The sequence below is a fragment of the Drosophila kikkawai genome, chromosome 2L, assembly GCF_030179895.1.
Source record: "Drosophila kikkawai strain 14028-0561.14 chromosome 2L, DkikHiC1v2, whole genome shotgun sequence".
Taxonomy (NCBI): Eukaryota; Metazoa; Arthropoda; class Insecta; order Diptera; family Drosophilidae; genus Drosophila; species Drosophila kikkawai.
This window is the reverse complement of record NC_091728.1, coordinates 24,319,483-24,339,704: the sequence shown is the minus strand read 5'-3', so window position 1 is coordinate 24,339,704 and position 20,222 is coordinate 24,319,483. Positions and strand designations below refer to the sequence as shown.

The 20,222-nt window shown below is 44.5% G+C and overlaps 2 protein-coding genes across 2 annotated transcripts; both read right to left on the bottom strand.

The window, feature by feature from the left end:
• Window positions 1-16,049: 16,049 nt before the first annotated feature.
• Window positions 16,050-16,941, bottom strand: LOC108074460 (PAX-interacting protein 1). Its single transcript, XM_017166521.3, has one exon. It carries the CDS (start codon window positions 16,923-16,925, stop codon window positions 16,191-16,193), a length of 735 nt encoding a protein of 244 aa, XP_017022010.1. The 5' UTR covers window positions 16,926-16,941; the 3' UTR covers window positions 16,050-16,190.
• Window positions 16,942-17,184: 243 nt separating this feature from the next.
• Elp2 (elongator complex protein 2) lies at window positions 17,185-20,199 on the bottom strand. Its single transcript, XM_017166549.2, has 6 exons — window positions 19,780-20,199; window positions 18,929-19,712; window positions 18,313-18,870; window positions 17,950-18,253; window positions 17,393-17,893; window positions 17,185-17,341 (listed from the first exon to the last, which is right to left on the bottom strand). Exons 1-6 carry the CDS (start codon window positions 19,900-19,902, stop codon window positions 17,218-17,220), a joined length of 2,394 nt encoding a protein of 797 aa, XP_017022038.1. The 5' UTR covers window positions 19,903-20,199; the 3' UTR covers window positions 17,185-17,217.
• Window positions 20,200-20,222: the final 23 nt, after the last annotated feature.

The following is a 20,222-nucleotide window of genomic DNA, read 5'->3' as shown; positions in this document are numbered from 1 at the left end:
GCATTTAAATTCAGATATATAAGCTATATTAAAATGCAGTTATTTAAGGGCCTCGAGGGCCAGCTTATGCAAATCATGCACATAAATTTCACAGCGGCAAAGAGGGGAAGAATATAGGAGAGACTTCGTTCTAGGCCTGGCCAAAACATTTGCCTGCAAATACTTCACATTTGCCACTTTTCCGGCTGCTTGATTACTTATGCCACTCTACATATTCGCACAGACTTGGTATTCCGAGGAATGAATGCAACAATGTGCATAAATTCGGCCAAACTTTAAAATGGCAGCAGCCGCCGCCCGCTGCTTTTGGCCATCTCTATATATATTGTGGCAGTAGAAAGTGCAGTTAGGAAGTTCCAGCCAGCAACAATGTAAATGTGCCGAGAGTGGCACGAAAGTTGCCACATATTTTGGTGCTGAGCGCATAATTAATGTTTATTTTTGCACTTTAATTGGTTATTAGAACTGGAACCGTCGAACTTTTAATGGCTTTGACAGGGCATCAGCCCAGTATGCTCCCATATTGGTATTAAGTGCATTGAAATTGATGTTAATGCGGATGCCCGTGGTGATTGCCGCTGCCAGGGCAACGCAACCAACCTCGGCGACGGAGAAGCCTGTTTAATTGGAATAATTGACATTTTACGCCGCATATGGCAAAGTTCCTAATGTTAACTGGAGCCTCCTGCTTGATATGCCATCTAATTAATTTCGTCATTATTTCCACACAAAAGTCAACTCTGGAGCAATCTGAAGCGCGGCAATTACGACGCATTGATGGGGGGCCACTCTAAAGTAACTATTATTAAATTCATAATCAATTCACAGCGCCAATAAAGCTCGGTTTAGAGCCCGGGTTATAGGTGTTGCCATAGCACAGGCCATCAAATAGGTTCATGGCAATTATACTTTTTTTGTTCTTTTTAATTGAAAGTTTAAAATGATTATGATGAATTCCATTCAATAAATTACAATAAAGCAAAGTGTTCTAAGTATGCAACGTTCTTTGATTTTCTGTGCTATGTGAGCATACTAAGACAGACAGAGAGAGAATTAACTTAAAAGATTTACCTAAAGAGAATGGGGAATTTTGAATGAAACATTTTACTTTTTTAAAATTATTCGACCCCTTTTTTGAACATTTATAATGTTTATTTAGTCTCTGGTTCAGCCTATTCTCGAATATTGTTCGTGTGTATGGTTCCCTGAATACACAAAGTATCAAGACCTTATTGAATCGGTACAGAAGCAATTCCTTTTGTTTCGGGGTTTAGACTGGGACCCACTTCGGCACCTCCCTTCTTATGCCGATAGACTCCTCCTTTTGGACCTGCCCTCTCTTAAGGGGTTATATACAGTTGTACCGCGCAAAAATATGAAGTTTTGTCGATTTTTTTTTTTGACACCATAAAGAATATTTATTAAAAATGTTTTGCCGGCGCTGTTTAGTACATCATTCTGGGTACTTATTAAAATTTTTTTTATAAAAAAATATTAACTAATAAAAAAGTTATGGCCGAATTCAAATACCCTCTTTTTCCGATAGTGACTTGCGGTGGACATCATATCCCGAGAACGGTTCATCAGAAATCAAAAATTCAAAAAAATTACGTTAGTATATTGAATTATCTTATCCGTGAACAAAGGATTTGTAAAAATTTTGATATAAAAAAAAATGGCGACGATTTTAACAAAAAATGTCCTTTTTAAGGGGTAAAATTTTCGGTTTTTATGCTCTAAAAAAGGAAGTTTTCAAAAAAAATTGAAAATCCTTCGTTCACGGACTAGTTTTTATTATAATAAATAAGTGGTCAAAATTTGGTGTTGTTAAAAAATCGATTTTTTCGACTATCGCAACTGTATATAACCCCTTAGGATAGTCGGACCAGCCACGGCGTGATGTACCTTCATAAACTAATAAATTGACTTATTCTTTCTAGTCAGCTTCTGAGGCAAATACGTTCCCAAATCCTTCAAGGCCATACATAGCATTTGTAAAACAAATTTTAAGGCACATGATCCCTTTCGCGACCTGTACTTTTTGTTATATATTGAAATGTCCTTTGATTTTAATAAAAACAATATCTTAAGACTCCTATCCTTGCCTCTTGCCACCTGATGTGAGTCGGAGCTTATCATTAAAAAACACTCCTTATCCGGTCAAAGGTAAGGATATATTTTAATAATGCAGATATTTAACATTTCTTAATAAATAAAGAAAAATAAATATAATTATTGTAAAATAAAGTCAATAATGCGTTTCCTAATCTATTTTAATGCTTTCAAAGGGAAACTTTATAATGCATATTTCTCCCTTAATATCCCCTACAATCGTTACATTACAAAAAAGTACAGTTTTTGTAGAACCTAAATACATTCAATTAAAGATTCATCTCTGCCACAAGAGCACTTCTCAAAGCCTTTTCAATTATTTCGCATCCTGTAGTTGCATTTATATTTACATTCCCGTTTGCCTCGCACTTTTTATTTGCTTAGCGAAATTGCTGCACTTTCTGACGTTTTTAACCCTTAATAACCCCCCGGCCCACTTCACACACATGAGCAGACATAAGCACTTTATAATTATAACATATTAATTAAATAAAGTGCACTTCCGCTGTCATTAACACGGCCAGCACATCAGGCTGTAGGCTCCCAACCAATCTTCAATCTCCCAAAGCTCAAGAGCCAGCTATGCCAGATCCAAACTCCTCCTCATTGTTCGCCATCATCATCAGCAGCAGGAACGGCAACAGCAAACAGACAACAAGGCGGATGCATCTGCAGGTGAAGGAACAAAAGCAAATACTCTGACTGATGTCGACACTCCTCGCCCGGAGCCGAACTCAAGCCCAAGCCCATTCCGTTGACATTTGACAGCGGCAGTCAAACCGAGGACGAGGTCAGCACCCAGCCAAAGCTAGTTTATGGTCAACTAGCTGGCGCCCTCCAGACCGCCCTACTGCTTCCTCCTTCGGGGCAGCTGCCTCTCCACGTGTGAGTAAGTCCCAGTTGATCCCCAGGCCCCCGAGGAGAGGTGTCAACCATGTAGCTGGCTGAGATGGCATCGAAATCACGGAAATGTACAATCATGGCAAAGGGATTTGGTTAGAAAAATGTACATACTTTAGAAGAATTATTTCTTAAGTTTAATTATATTTTGGGCCTCTAGAAAAATGTGTGTGACTTAACTAATACAAATTTCTTTAATTTTTGGCAGTTTCTTTTAATTAATAACGCTAAAAAGTAAACATTAAATTGAATAACTTAAAATATATATTTAAATATTTAATCAATTTGATTTCTTATAAAGATCAAATAGTATTTTATTTTTTAGTACAATTACAGTACCTATAGTTTTTCCAACAATTAAACATGTTTTCGCTTTCATTAAAATAATTATTTCCTTTCATTGACTAGGCATTGTTTTAGCAATCTAAAAAAAATAGTCGTTTTCCCTTTTGTAATTGTTTGTCATTGTTTTTCCAACACCGTGACTTCTGGGGGAAATAATAGTGAGGAGTGCATTTGCATTGTCCCAGCACTGGCAGGCATTTGTCCAAGGCAAAGCAAAATAGGCGACAAAAATGACCCAGCCCCCTTTGCCCACATACACCCCCTACACACTCCACACACCCCACACACATACACTCAGCCATCAAACACATATTCAGACAATGACACTCGAGTTGTCAGTAGTTGCTGTTGTTGCCGTAGTTGCTGTTGTTGCTGTTGTTGCCGTTGTCTGACGCTGAGTGTATCCGAGCTTTGTTGGCAAGTGTTGCTTTGTGCCCGCGACTTGCGATGAACTCATAATTTGAACTCTGACATCGGCCACGCATGCAAAGGGCCGAGGGCGGAAAAAATCAATACCGCACTCGCTGCAAGTTGCAAGTTGCAAGTATTTGCTAATGGCCCGAGTCCATGTTGTACCCGTAGTTCCCTCATAAATTGGGGGAAATCGCATTACAATAACATTTGTTCATTATTGCAATTTGCGGGGCAAATAAATGGCCAAAAGCCAAACTTAATGCTGTCGGTAAACAATTCCTCACTCACTTTGCTCAGCTCGCCGAGTAATATCAATTAGCGGCACTCATGCAATTGATGGATGCATAAATTAAACGGCATGAGCACGGCGGACTCGAACACGGACACGGGCACAAGTACAAGTACAAGAACGGCATGGCTTTATACAAATTACGCGCAGCGTGTAATATGACAGTCGACACTGTTCAAACAGCCATCGCTCACTCTGAGAAGCACACTAGGGGAAGTAAGGGGGAGCTAGGGAAAAGTAGAGGAAGCAGGAAAGGAGCTGGAGATCCATGGGGTTGGTTCCGGGGTTCCGGCGGCGAGATGAGTGCCGAGGCATCCCATCCGAACTGACAGCAGCAGGTGCTGCCACTTGCCAGTTTGCACTTGCCATACACTTGGAGAAAATAGAGGTCAACTAAATTGTTAATTAAAAATAAAGTAATCCATAAAATATGTCTTTGTCTATCATATTGTTTATTTAGTGATTGAACTTAACGACTAAGATTATGAGATAACCATGTCCAAAGAACCCAAGGGATCTTCTTGCCTTCGAGGTAATTATTGCTTAATTTGCACTACAATTCCCAAATGGTTCTAACTGCAAGCTGGAGGTTCACTTTATTATTAGAAGGCCCTAATGACGAACCTGGCAAGAGCCGCAACAGCTGTGATATATAACATAGTTAAGTATATTGATGCTGTATCGATAAATAAATCAATGTTTTGATATATGCTCTATATATATATTTTTTTTATATATCTAACTGTCCCAAAGAAGAGCTTAACCTTAGGTTTGTTGTACAAACTGTGAAAGCAAAAGTCATTTGGATATTTCAATATCTATGCTAGATTCTGTCAAAATTGGTACATTGAAACCTTTTTTTCTGTAACCATATATTAAATACAAATTTATAAACCCCTTTTCACAAAGTTCTCAAAAATCATTGTCTAATTTTTAGCGACTCCATAGGGTGTTTGTATTCAAGAGACAAACAAACTTTATATCGAAAATTAATCAAGTAATGATTACTCAAGATTCACTTAAATAAACATTACAGCAAAATGCTGGCGATAATCATCGCCAATTAATCACTTTAACGATGGCCAACTCGAATACATTTCGTTAAGTGTCTCCGGCTGTGCCCTCCTTCGGCCTGGCGGCAAAGGCGTCCCCGACCGCATAATTTGCGGCAATGCCCAGAGGAAATGTCGCCGCTAAAGTTGCGGCTGTGTTGCTCCAAAGTTTCCTATCCCCGAGCCTTACAACACACACACCACACACAGGCATACTTATAAACTTGCCTTCAGAGTCGTTCGGCATAAAAATTTATCATCTTTTCAGCCGGGCGGGGATTGTCGGGAGTTGCCTCTGGAAATTAACTTAAAGGCCTTTAAAGCAGTGCGCTTTTAATGTTGTTAAGTCAAAGTTGATTTTCTCGGCTTAACCCGATTTTCTTTTGTCCCCCATTTGCCAGGAACGAACAGTGCTAACCACATCAATGGACGTCAACGCAGTGGAGAGGCTTTCCCCTTAATCGCACTCAACAGCATATTGAATTTATAAATCCGAACGATATGGCGCGCAAATTTGTTTTGCACTGACAAATCTATTCGCAGCCCTTGATGAAGTCACAAAAACCGTATTTTTTATTGACACATCAGCGTAAACAAATTAACTTTAACGCCCAGCAGTTGCGACCATGCAACAGACATCAGAAAAAATTCTGAAAAAAAAAGAAAAACCAGGAAGAATCCTGACAGCTGTGGGAAAATGAACTGGAGGGAATCCAACCGAGGACCAAGTTCATTTTAAAGCCACAAGCCGAGGAACTTATGCTCTTAATTTAGATGTATAAGTTATTGTTTAACATAATGTTAGCTTTCTTTATTTCTAATAATTAATCCTTAATGACTTGCATCATTGGAGAGTTTTTAAATTAGCTTTGGAACTAATGTAAAATTTAAATATTGTATACATGTAAGCAGGAGTACGATAACAATTTTAATAATAAAGAAACAAAACACATTTTATGCGTGTTATTAAATTAAAATAAAATTATGTTTCAGTCATTCAAAGTACTCTTATTAAGGGCATTTTCGTACAGCAATAAATAAACCTTCATAAACTGTTTAAGAGTGAAAACTTTAATTAATTGAAAATATAAATTATGGTTAATGCGTGAAAGAGTTTGAGCTGCCTTTCAGCTGGGTTAAATTGTAATAATTACTTAAACCTATACCTTTCTTTAGATCCTTTAAACCTACAAAAAATGTTCTTTAAAAACCATTAGCAAGAGGCACGTATCCTCAGAATGGATCAATGCAGCTGCCAAATAATATATATATTTATTTCCACAGCCAAATGGAAGTTATGGCGGCAATGCATTTACAGGTTCCAGACGCGTATTGATAAAAAACATGAAATTGTCAGGCGACAGGAAAAGTGTCCGAAGCGAAATGAAAGCGCAAGCAATAAGGGAAATCGTAAATGCTGGAAAAATGTCCGGTGGCTTTTGCATTCGGGCCATTTCCCTGCGGCCGTTGGTTACGCTGGCCAGAGGTGATGATGGTGATGCTGCTGCTCTTGCTGCTCTTGCTGCTCTTGCTGCTCCTGCTGCACTGTTGACAGAACACAATACACCGTTTGCTTTTTCATTTTTCTGTGTTTTCTCCTTTTTTGACAAACATTTTTTACAACTGCAATCAAAAGTGCCGAAAATGGCCAAAAGCGATTCGCGCTTAAAACAATTAAATTGTTTTCGGTTTGAGCTGAGCAAAGGCAAAAAGCAAATGCAAATGAAAATGCAAATACAAATACAATGGCAACTGCAACTGGCAACTGCAGCAACCGAATAATGGCCGTATTTAAGTGGGCTTAAAGCTTAAAGGCGGTTAAGCATGGCTGCATAAATCAGTCAAGAGTTAATCCCTTAAGAACCCGGGAAATTCAAATAGGAAGCTCGGTTTCACTGCCAAGTGCAGCGGCCTAAACGCTCTGAACCGCTCTGACTGTGTAATTATGCCGGCCCAAACGGCAATCTTTTGTTGCATTTTTTGCTGTCAATTTATGGACACAACGCCTCCTCTTGTTGCACCTACCGAATGTCTGGGAAAACCATTCGTTTGGCTTTGGAGTTTTCAGCCAAAAAAAAATCCCCGCCTTTTTTATTACGTCTTTTTTCGTCAGCTGCAATTTGCAAGTGGCAAACAGTTGTTACCAATTTTTTTGGCTCGCTACTTCTCCTTTTTGTTGTTTGTGTCTGGTTTGCTGGCAGCACACGTAATTAAAAATTCATCATACGCCACGTTGACTGCGACCAAACACGAGGAAAAAAGCAACGGAGAGCAAAGAGGAGATAAAGCGGCAGGGAGCGGGCGTGTGGCAGGAGCTAAATGAACTTCAAACTTTTTACAGCGCAACTAATTGGAAAACAATTAAGGTTTACCAACTTTCAAAGGCTTGGCAGACACAAATGAAAACGGAATCAAGTCCCAGGAGTTGCACCCGGGACCACCCACTAAATTGAGCCGCTAAATGGACCTGGCCAGAAGTTTATATTACAATATTTATAATCAAAATCCGCAACTCTCCAACGCGTTTTTACTCCACTTTCCGGCTACTTTTTCCTCTTGTCTTGCGTTAAACTTTCCCTTTTTCCATTTTGAGCCAAGCAAACCAAACTATGCCAGCCAGAAATTTGTTTCGGGGTCTAGCAGGGATCTGGGTATCCTGGAAACACGAGACTGGAGACTGGAGACTGAGACAGAGCGCGGTCAGGTAATTGAAAAAGTTTGAACTTCTGCTTTGGCTGGCTTAGCAGGCCGAAAGTTTTCGATTTCGAACTTTGGCTTGTTACTCAAAATGCGCAAAAAGGCAGGACTACACTCGTTGCTTAATCAATTGGCAATTGCGATTTAACTGGGCCCACTGGCCACTCATCTCGAACTAGGCCAGCATGCTCAATGCGCATCAATTGGCTTTGTCGCAGCTCCAGTTGCCAGCCGCAGTCCCAGCTCCAGCCATGGCAGTTTCCGGTTCGCGTGTGCGTGCTGCCAAAAAGCGGAAATGCACAAATCATGGACCGTGCGCCATTGTTGCTGCCGCAGTCAAAACGGAAATACGAGCGAAACATATGCGTGGATACATGCATGGGGGGGGGGTGTGTGACAGCGAAAAGCGAGCAAAAATATATATGAAAGTGGACCGGCATACGCTGCACCACTGGAATAATTAATTTGCTGGGGATTTTTGGAGCGAAGACGATGTGTTACCGCCATAAAATAGATACCGAATCTTTAGCTGGGCTATAAAAGGTGTGACCATTAGGTTTCTAAGAATTAAAGGTATTTTTCCTGGAAATGTATCTGGCCACTTGAGAAAGCACCGGCCTGGATAAAATACAAAGTTTTTTAAAGCTGCGCATTTTTCTGTAAAACTTAAGCAAATAAATAAAGTGACTGCTAAATAAATTTGTCGAACATTTAATAATCCTACGCCAAGCATCCGTGCTCTCAACATTTCTTTAAAAAACTTTATAAACGCTAAAACTTAGCCGCAATTACAAGTGACGCCAACCAATTGTGAAATTCATTTTGAGACGCCCGCATACATACATACATATAAGCCAACATACACACCATATATGTACGTGTATAAGGGCTAGGTAGAGACATATGTATGTGTAGGAACTTGATGAAATAGATCACGCCAGGTACACTCAGTAAAACGGACTACTGAAAATGGCTCCGGAAAGAGATATAACGCTATGCAAATCTTGCAATAAGAGCCGCCTAACAAATGGTGTCCAAAATTGGGTGCAGTGCGACGCTTGCAAGGAATGGTACCACTTCGCATGCGCTGGAGTAGACGACTCTATTGCGCGTGTACGATGGACGTGCAACTTGTGCATACATGTCGACCATTCTTCCTCAACATCGACGCGCGCCGCTATACAGCCAAACGAATCGGAAAACGCCGCACCAAACAAAGATGCCGCCATATTGTCAATGGAACCCAATTCGAATAAGCCGGCGGAGATATCATTTACTCAAACTTCAAACAACTTAATGATGGCGATGCTGGAAGAAACGCGTGAATCTGAAAGAAAATATATCGAGCAGAAATACGCAATACTGGCACAGCAGCAGGGGATGCAGGAAAGGCCCATCCAATTATTTGGACCAACTTCATCTCAACTAGCAGCAAGGCAAATTCTACCAGCGGACCTGCCGACTTTCAATGGCAATCCAGCAGACTGGCCAATCTTCATAAGCATGTACGAAAACAGCAGCTCGGTAGCCGGATTTTCGGACGCAGAAAACATGCTTCGTCTCCAGAAGTCTCTCAAAGGAAAGGCTTATGAATTGGTACGAGACAAGCTGTTACTGCCGGCACTGGTCCCAGAGGTAATCAACACCCTAAAAACCTTCTTTGGGCGACCGGAGCAGATCCTTGACCGTCTGATCGATAAAATTCGTAAAATAACTGTACACAAAGACAGACTAGAGTCCCTTATAGACTTTGCAATGGCGGTCCGCAACGCGTGCGCCACGATGGAGGCTTGCAACCTGTACGCACATCTTGACAACCCAATGCTTTTGCGTGAACTTGTTGACAAGTTGCCCACTCAACATAAATTAAGTTGGGCCTTGCATCCGCGCAGTCCTTCCATCCCTGTTGTTAAGTCATTTAGCGACTGGATATATCATCTAGCAGAAGCCGCCTCCACAGTCATGCCTGGACCAAACTCATGGAGCGTGAACACTCATACACAAGCATTTGCCGGAGAAAAGCACCAAGCAATGAGTGACTCCGAAGACGACCAGCAACAAGACGCCAAACCAAACCCCGCATGCGTCATGTGCAACTCTACCGAACATTACGCCGCCCAATGCGAGAAGTTTCTAAAATTGACAGTTCCGGAGAGACAGCGTAGAATCAGCGATGCCAAAGCTTGCTACAGATGCCTAAAGACGCACCGACGTAAATGCTTCTCCAAGCGTGATTGCGGTGTTGATAATTGCCAATCGAAGCACCACCCTCTTCTCCATAGAGACGCACCTAGGCCCGAACTCGTCAGTGCTCATCATAAGGAAGCAGGCTTCGAAGAACAATACTTTCGAATTTTGCCAGTGACTCTGTATGGAAACGGAGTAAGGATCAACACGTATGCGTTCCTGGATGAGGGCTCATCTGTGACATTAATCGACGAAGGAATTCTAAAACACCTCAAAGTTTGCACATCACCCGAACCACTCTGTTTGCAGTGGACCAGCAATACCACCCGTACAGAGGAAACGTCTTTCAAGGCCCGAATGCAAATATCGGAGATGGGGAGTGGAAGAAAATTGTGGCTTAACAACGTACACTCAGTCAAGCACCTCGCGCTACCAAAGCAAACTGTCGATGTAAATAAACTCGTCGGCAGATATAATCACTTACACGGATTGCCAATAAAATCATATTATAATGCGGAACCGATGCTACTAATTGGCGCTAACAACTGGACCTTGGCTGTTCCTCGCAAAATTCGTGAGGGAAGACGCAACGAGCCCATCGCCTCAAAATGTACTCTCGGATGGAGTATTCAAGGCACAAGCAACGCCAACAGAAATTATTCCTTCCATCACTGCGTTTGCAACTGGAACGACATCGAAAAGGCAGTAAGAGAAAGCTTCAACGCAGATCCTATCGCACCGCGAGAGCTCTTCTCCAAAGACGACGAAAAGGCTAAAGGAATTCTGGAGGAAACATGCAAGAAAGTAAACGGTAGATATCAAATTGGCTTGCTCTGGCGAGACAAGAATTTAATTCTCCCAGAGAGCTACTCAACCGCACTGAAACGCCTCGAATGCCTAAGACAGAAAATTAACAAAAATCCAGAACTATTTGACCAAATTCAAAATCAGATTGACAACTTAGTCGTAAAAAACTACGCGATCGAACTGCAACCCGCAGATATAGCTGAGGACACAAACCGTGTATGGTACCTCCCTATATTTATCGCACTAAATCCAAACAAGCCAAATAAAATAAGACTAGTTTGGGACGCAGCTGCAAAGAGCCACGGCAAATCCCTCAATGACTTTATGCTAAATGGACCGGATTATTTAAACTCGCTAACCAAAGTCCTAATGGCATTCAGAGTGGGCCGTATAGGCGTGTGCGCGGACATCGCTGAGATGTTCCACCAAATTATCATCCAGCAGAGCGACATGCATGTTCAACGATTTTTGTGGCTTCATAAGGATAATAAAACTCCACGTATATTCGTCATGCGTGCAATGACATTTGGTATCTGCTGCGCGCCCTGCATTGCTCATTATGTACGTGACAAAAACGCGCAGGAGTTCAAAGATCAGTGTCCCCGAGCTTTCGAGTCCATAACAGAGGCTCATTATGTGGACGATCTCATAGACAGCTACACCGACGACACTGAGGCCATCGCAGTAACCACAAAAGTCCGTGACATCCATGCTGAGGGAGGCTTCACTATTAGAAATTGGATCTCAAACTCTACCGCCATCCTAAAGCATTTTGGAGAGCGCCAAATAGACGAGCAGAAACCCAAAGAGCTTGGTGACCCCGAGAAGGTTCTCGGTATGTATTGGGAACCCTCGAACGACGTTTTTAAGTATACTTTCAGATTTGCGAGACTTAAAAGAGACGTACTAAACGGAGAAACTGTACCAACAAAACGTGAAGCCCTACAGGTTCTGATGTCCATTTTCGATCCTTTGGGCCTGCTATCATGTTACACAATCGGTCTTAAAATGCTACTGCAGAAAGTATGGCGTGCAGGCATAGACTGGGACGAGGAATTACCCGACACTTTACTCGGATCATGGCGACAATGGAAAACTGTCCTTCTTCAAGCTGCTAAATTGGAATTTCCTCGCTTCTACTCAACTCTGCTGCCGAATGCTGACCAGATTGATTTACACACATTTGTAGATGCGAGCGAGTATGCCTACGCAGCAGTTGCGTATCTTCGTATCAAGCAGGGAGCCGATATCGATACAGTCCTAGTAGCAGCTAAATGTAAGGTTGCCCCGCTAAAGCCAGTCTCAATACCACGCATGGAACTCCTGGCAGCAGTAATGGGAGTGAACTTAGCCAAAAAAGTTATTAATATTAGAAGGCTCAACATTAACTCAAGCACATACTGGTCAGACTCAAAAACAGTACTGCAGTGGCTGGATATGGACCCTCGAAAATTTCAAGCCTTTGTCATGCATAGAGTTGGGGAGATAATAGATCACACAAGTCGAGCTCAATGGCGCTGGATTCCGACCAAGGAAAATGTTGCAGACTCAGCCACAAAGTTTATCAAATCTCCTAACGCTAATCGCTGGTTAAAAGGTCCCCAGTTCCTAGCCAAGCCAGAAAACGAATGGCCAGAACAAGACATTACTCTCGAAAGTGGCGAACCGACGGAGCTACGTAAGCATGTCTTCATTATAAACCAACTAAAGCATTTTGATTTTGCAGAGGAATACTTTTCTGATTGGAGACGCTTGTATAGAGCCGTGGCAACCTTTATGCTATACATTAAAAGAATACGCGCTAAATGTCTTGGAAATCCACTGCCAAGAACTTTAGACCCCGAAATCATAAGCAAAGCGAAGTCGTGGATATATAAACAGGCACAATCTAGGACATACTATGCCGAAATCACTGCTCTCAAAAATAACACGGCCGTGAACAAATCAAGTCCTTTGATTGCTCTGAATGTCTACTTGGATGAGGAAGGCGTGTTACGTGTTCAGGGAAGAAAATATAACATAAATCCTGACGATGCTATCGTTCTGCCAAAAAAGTCTCGAATTGCATTTTTGATCACGAAAGATCTCCATGAAAAATCACATCACATAATGCACGAATCGACAATAAATATCATAAGAAACGACTTCTACATACCTCGTCTACGAGTGCTGTATAAAACAGTTCGGAAAGCCTGTCAAAAATGCAAAATCGCCACATCCAGGCCCGAAGTACCTCAAATGACTGCAATACCAGCCGCCCGACTAGCCTCCTTCGAGAGACCCTTTACATACACAGGAGTTGACTACTTTGGTCCCATACTAGTTAACGTCGGCAGACACAAGGAAAAACGATGGGGAGTCCTCTTTACATGCCTGACACTAAGAGCCGTACATATAGAAGTGGCCTATAAACTTGATGTAAGCTCGTGTATAATGTGTCTTCGAAATTTTATGACACGTCGCGGGACTCCAAAAGAAATCTTCTCCGACAACGGAACCAACTTTAAAGCAACTGAGAAGATGGTGAAAGAAGAACTCAAAAAGATTGACTTTGACGAAATCACTATAAAGTATGAAGCGATTAAATGGCACTTCAACCCACCAGCGGCACCGCATATGGGAGGTGCTTGGGAGCGACTCGTCAGATCAGTTAAGACTGTTTTGAAATCAATCTGCCCAACTAATAACTTCAATGACGAGACCCTTCGAACAGCCCTTATGGAAGCAGAAAATGTCATCAATTCTAGACCACTAACCTTTGTCTCTTTAGATTCAGGCGACGACGAAGCGCTCACCCCAAATCATTTACTTCTGGGATCGACGAGCGGCTATAAGCGCATGGCAGATGACAACACCGATCTAAGGCTGCGTTGGCAACAGACTCAACTATTCGCGGACAAGTTCTGGAGCCGCTGGGTGAAGGAATTCACCCCAGACTTGACCAGACGTAGCAAGTGGTTCACCAAACGTCCCCCAATAGCTATCGGCGACATTGTTATAGTAGTCGACGATCAACTTCCAAGGAACATGTGGCCCAAAGGACGCATCACTGAAGTAGTGACGGCCAAAGATGGCCAAGTTCGCCGAGCTACAATTTGGACACCGAAAGGAATCATGGTCCGCCCAGTGGCCAAGATTGCTATCCTAGACGTCGGCCTAAAAGATGGTGAAGATCCGAAGGACGTTCACGGGGGGGGGAATGTTACCGCCATAAAATAGATACCGAATCTTTAGCTGGGCTATAAAAGGTGTGACCATTAGGTTTCTAAGAATTAAAGGTATTTTTCCTGGAAATGTATCTGGCCACTTGAGAAAGCACCGGCCTGGATAAAATACAAAGTTTTTTAAAGCTGCGCATTTTTCTGTAAAACTTAAGCAAATAAATAAAGTGACTGCTAAATAAATTTGTCGAACATTTAATAATCCTACGCCAAGCATCCGTGCTCTCAACACGATGACCAGCATAAGGGTTGTACCAACAAGCCATACGCGTTCCCCTGGTCAGGCTTTGGCGAAAAGGAGCTAAAACTGGCGGAAAAGGATGCACTGCACCATCAAAGGGAAGTTTGTATACTTAGGAAATGTTCAAAAAGACTTTATAAGATTTAGAATTAAATTTTTAGGAATATTATTAATATTATTTGCATAAATTCCAGAAAAACCCCTAATTGAGTCCAGTATCCTTGGAAAATCTTGTGGTCTTATGATTCTTGGGATTTTTTTCCACAGTATACGGAAGATTGAACGTCAAGGCAAACAAGGAAAAACTATGGCAGGCAAACAGAAAGCGCAGCCAAAGCGAAATCCACTACTGACACACATGCAAACGAATGTCTGTTTGCCTCGCGTAGGAAGCTGGCTATAGGATGCTGGGATGCTGGATCTGGGGAATATGTTTACACATGTTATGGCCAGAATGGCTTCAGTTTCCAGCACCAGTAGCAGTGGCTGTCAGCAACTCTTGGGCACGTTCTCGCTGCAATTGAAACTTAAACTTTTTCCGCAAAATGCAAAATTGTTGCAACAATAACAAATGGCGGCGGGGGGTAAGAAAATAAATAAAGAGTGCGGAATCATGCCACAGCACAATGCAAGTTGCAACAAAAGTTTTTTCGGCTAACAAATGCATGAATGTATGTATGGGATTTTTGTGGAACTTTTTGAACGGAAGCGGAAGCGCGTGTAGCGCCATTGCAATGGCCGGGACCGGCATTGTTTGCCAATATTTGACTTCAAATAAAAATCGTGCGAGTAAGGTACAGAGAGAATAAATATTTATATTCCTTATTATGTTTATTATTGGAAATATATTGTTAAAATTAAAGATTTTAATTAAAAGCTAAGGTCAGTAAAGATTGTTTTTAATCAAAGAAATAAAACAGGAAGTGAAGAAAAGCCCCATTCAGGCTAAATTTACTTTAACTATACTGTTGAGGCTATAATTTCCAACAGGATCTGTGGCTCAGCTCCCTCCTGAAATTTAATAAATCCAAATATTTCTTCAAAGTGTAAGAATAAAACAATCATGAGCCGCGAATTCTGTTCCAATTTTTTCCATCGACGCCACTCAGTGTGAACACACAGAGGCGGGGCAGGAACCCCCGAAAGAACCCCCTCTTCCCAATCCCGATTGAGCCATGGGGGCCGGCAGAGAGCACTTCCCGCCGGGATATTGGCTGCCTCTGAATAGGTGCGAGGACAATCGACCTCCGACGTGGCCTAAATGCAATTCAATAGTTAACTCTCTGCCCCATTGTGGCAGCCGGGAACAATGCAGATTTATGCGCTTATCTATGTGGCTCCTCGGCGGTGGTTCAACGACATTGTAGATGGATATAGAAGCTATATGTGGCTGCGGAGGAGGAGGAGAAGTTGTGGACTGCACGAAAAACATAATTAAAGTGCCAGCAAAAGATGGCCGCCAGCCAATTAACCGCACTGCCAGCTCCGCGCCGGTCCGCTCCAAGAGTTTGGACAACAATGGCGCTGGAGCAGGAGCAGGAGCTGAAGCCAGAAGCCAATGGCAATCATAAAGTCAGTTGGAGTACGGAAATTGCAAGCTGCGGTTAAAAAGGTGGCACGCTCTGGCCATAACTCAGCACCCCCGGATCCACTCTATCCCCGATCCCTCCCGGTCACGTGGCTTTAGCCATAGCTGTCTTGGCCCAAAACTATGCAGCTAAACGGAAATTGCAAACTGCGGCTCCTTGTGCTCGCTCACTGCATCCCCTCCCTTCCCGTTCCCGTTCTCAGCTAAGTATTTTTATTTATTTCTCATTTTACAAGCACCTTGGGAGGACTTGCGCCAGTGAAAAGCACCTTTTTGTAATTATACATATTTAATGCACTCTCATTCCCATACGGATACAGTTTTTAGTTTCCACTCTCTATTGGCGATGGCTGAGGTTCAGGTGTTGGTTGTGGGGTCCAGACATCATGTGCTTATTATCCTGGCTGATCTCCAGCTCGAGGTGCTGGGGTAGCTCCACCGGGTGCTGGACAGCCATGTCGAACTCAAGATGCTGAGGCTTCTGTTCCACGGGCTTGGTTCCCAGAGAAACCAGGTGCCCTTGGGCGGAGTCTTCCTGGTGCTGCTTGATCTCGAACTCCACATGCTGAGGCCTCTGGTGTTCGGGGCGCTGCTGCTTGATCTCAACCTCCACCACATGCTGAGGCTTATGCTCCACGGGCTTGACCTCCAGTTCCACCACATGATTGGGAGAGGAGTTGGGACGCTGCTGCTTGATGTCAACCTCCACCACATGCTGAGGCTTATGCTCCACGGGCTTGACCTCCAGCTCGACCAGATGATTGGGAGAGGAGTTGGGATGCTGTTGTTTGATCTCAACCTCCACCTCAACATGCTGGGGCTTCTGCTCGACGGGCCTCATTTGCACATCCGCCAGTTGCACCTGGTGATGCTCCTCGACTGGCAACTTCTGCTGTGTCGTCAGCTCTCCCTGCGGCTGGAACTGCAACTCCATGTTCTGGGGCTTCTGGCCCGGCGGCCGAACTTGCGCAAATATATGCGAGTACTGGTCGTGGTCAGGCCTCTGCATCTGCCTGATGGGCGGAGCCGCCAAAACGGAACTGATCAGTGCCAAAACTATAGCTGCCTTCATCTCGAACGGGTTACAACAGACTGTGAGCCAGAGATGGGAATAGACCAACTTAAATACCCGAAATCGAAACTCTTTTGCACCTAATTAGGTGTCAATAACTTGTTATCGCAGCGGGGGGGTAAAACAGAAGCAGAGGAAAACCCCGAACACGCCTAATTGCAGCAAACAGATTAGATAGCGTCTAGCTCGTCTGGGGCTCGGCCCAACCCACCCGCTCCCTGCCCAGTCTGCACAGACTCATAATTAAAATCGGGGAACATAAGCTAATAAGGCTAGTTTAATGCAGACAAAGTCAAACTCCTGTCAGCTTTATGTCGTAGATGCGCACCAGGTGATCCTCGCCGCAGCTCGCCAGCTGGAGATGCTTCTGTACGGGCCGGAACCGGAGCCTCCTCACGGTGAGGTGATGGGCTTGGCTAAAAAGTTTCCATAAGATAGAGGAAAATTAACGATTGATAGCTACTCACTCTTTGTTCAAGTCGGCGAGCAGCTTCCACTCCCCCTTAACCAACTGATATATCTTTATCAGGCCACTTTCCGTGCCCAGCGCCACAATATATGTGTCGTTGCTTCCGTTTAGGTAGTCATGGGAAAAAGCCACCGCCGTGATTGACTCATTCTTGAGCTCCAGCACCGCCGCCGCCCGCCAGCCGTTCAGGGAGGAGGCGTCGTCGTTGTCCCCCTTTTGCCAGGCCACTACTTTGCCATCCCTCGAGCTGGTCACAAAGAACTGTCCGTCGTGCGACCAATCGCATGACCAGATGATGCGTGTGTGCACTCCGTTCGACTTGTCCGTGCTGGCCACCAGCTGGTAGCCCGCTGTGGAGTCCTGCTGCTTCTCGTACAGGCACCAGCGGCGGTCGCGCGACACGGAGATCAGGTATCGGGCGTCCGGAGAGAAACTAAGTTGCGTGACCGTCAACTGGTGGCCGCTCAACTTCTGCAGTTGCTTCCAGTTTGATGGGTTCCTGTCAATAAACTCTGTAAACTTCTCATCCGCACCCCTTCACCCGCTTGAACTCACCACAGGATTATCTGAGCGTGCTCGGCATTGCTGGCCTTGCAGGTGGAGGCCAAGACAGAGCCATCCGCAGTGGCGGCCAGGGCAAAGATCTCGTAGCCATGGCCGTAAAGCTTCTGCATCTCTGGCCAGAGGGTGTTCTGCATCAAGGTCTCCTCCTGGGGCGGCGTTTCCAGAGTAATGGGAACGAAATAGCTTTCGGGATACTCGCTTTTGCCCTTGCCGGTCTCCTCCGCACTGGAGTCCACTTTGTACACAGCCTTGTTGGACAAGCCCAGGGAGGGCACAGAGGCTCCCTTGGGCAGAGCTAAGAGAAAAAGGAGTTTAAGGGAAATGTTAACTGGAAATGCAGGGCACTTGACTTACAATCCAGTAGAGCATCTCCCGCCTCATCGCTCTCCACCCTGCTGATGTGCCGGAAGTTTTCGATAAAGTTCGCCGGTGCCTGGAACGTTCGCACGATCTTCTCCTCCGCTCCACTAGCAAACTTGTAGCGTGAAAGCAAGGCCAAGGCCTGCATGTCGTAGCCATGGATTTGCGGACGCGCCAGCTCGTGCCAGGTGGGATCAGCTGAATCCTGCAGCCAAGGAGCGTGCAGGCGCGTTGTCTGATCCGCCGATACGCTCATCAGATAGGCGCCGTCGTGCTCCCAGGCCAGATCCCTAACCTCGCCATAGTGACCGCCCACAATTACGCTGGAGGACCAGAGCTGGGGACGATCAGGGTCCTGATTCCAGATGTGGAAGCCGCCCTGGTAGCTGTGGCCCACAATCGAGTGTCCGTCGTCGGAGAACTTGCCGCCGAAGAAGCCCATCGAGTTGCCGCCCACCTCGCCAACGCGGACTTGCTCCAGCCAGACGCCGTCCTCGGTGGGAGCCCAAACTATGAGGGTTTTGTCAATGGACGCGGAGAGCAGGCGCAGCTCTGAAATTTAAGATTAGGATAAGAAATAGTTCTTATATTACTGAAGCAGTTTACCCACCTCCCTCCCTCGTCTTGTGCCAGTGCACGCCATAGACCCATCCCTCGTGGCCGTACAGCACTGATTCCAGGCTCACAGCATACCAGGCCTGCTCGCCTAGCTGCAGGATCTTCTCCTCCACCTTGATCTCGGCCTCGCTCTCACTCATCTGCAGGAGATCTATGCGGTTCTCGCGCATCTGCTCCTCGCTGCGTGGCGCTATCCTCCAGAGGCGTATGAAGTTATCCTGCGAACCGCTGGCCAGCAGCAGGTCCTCTCCGTCGTAGACAAAGTCCAGTCCGCGCACCCAATCCTCATGGCCGCTGAGCTTGTGGACGCGATGGAACTGCCGGCCCAGGGAGTCGGCGCCACCTGTGGCTTCCACCTGCTCCGCATACAGCGAAACGCTCTCGTCATCGCCGCTGAAGGCTAGGAGAACATGATCGCTGCTAGGGAGCAATGTAAGGCGCAGGGAGAAGCAGAAGCCGCCCGACAGTTGGATAGTTTGAAAGCAAGAAACGACGCCATCGAGGTAGCTCCAGAGCCTGATGCTGCTGTCCGCAGCAGCGGTGGCCAGAAACCAGGAGCAATCCGCCCGGCGCACTCCATGCACAGCGTTCACACCACTCGTGTGGCCCTTGAGGAGCACATGCTTGGTGGCCCCAGAGTCGTCCACTTTCCAGAGAACAGCATTTCCGTCATCGCCGCCAGAGAGCAGCCTCTCGTTGTTGAGCCACTTTACAGTGTTTACTCGCTTTGTGTGCTCCACTAAGGTAAACAGAATCTTGGCCGAGTTGCCATTAAACTGGAAATGTAAAAATCATAATGCAGAAATTATGGTTTGTGTGAAATGTAAATAAAACAGAAGTTACCTTGGGGTCCATAACAGCAACTGCATTGCAGGCTCCGTAAGCAATCAGACCATTTGGGCCCCAATCCGCGCACTCTGTGCAGCGATTGCAGGCCACCGAAGTGTACAGATTATCCACCTCCATGCCAATCAGCTTTATTTCCTTTTTAAATAAGTAAAAACAATAAAAACCCAATTGTAAGTCGGCACTTTGTTTATGTTTTGCACGTGTGGTTGGTTAACAGTGACTCTCAAACTGTCGTCTGTTGGTAAACATATGTTTTACCCAGAGCGAGCGAGACAACTATATGAACACAATAGCGTTGCCAGAAAGGTGAAAGGTACTCAGACCAGAGGTGGTTCATGACAACTCTATTTGGATTGTTTACAATTTTTAGAGGATTTCTGTGGCTTATTTTTCTAGAATAAAATTTAGATTTTCGAAAACTTGAATTTCTGTTTACT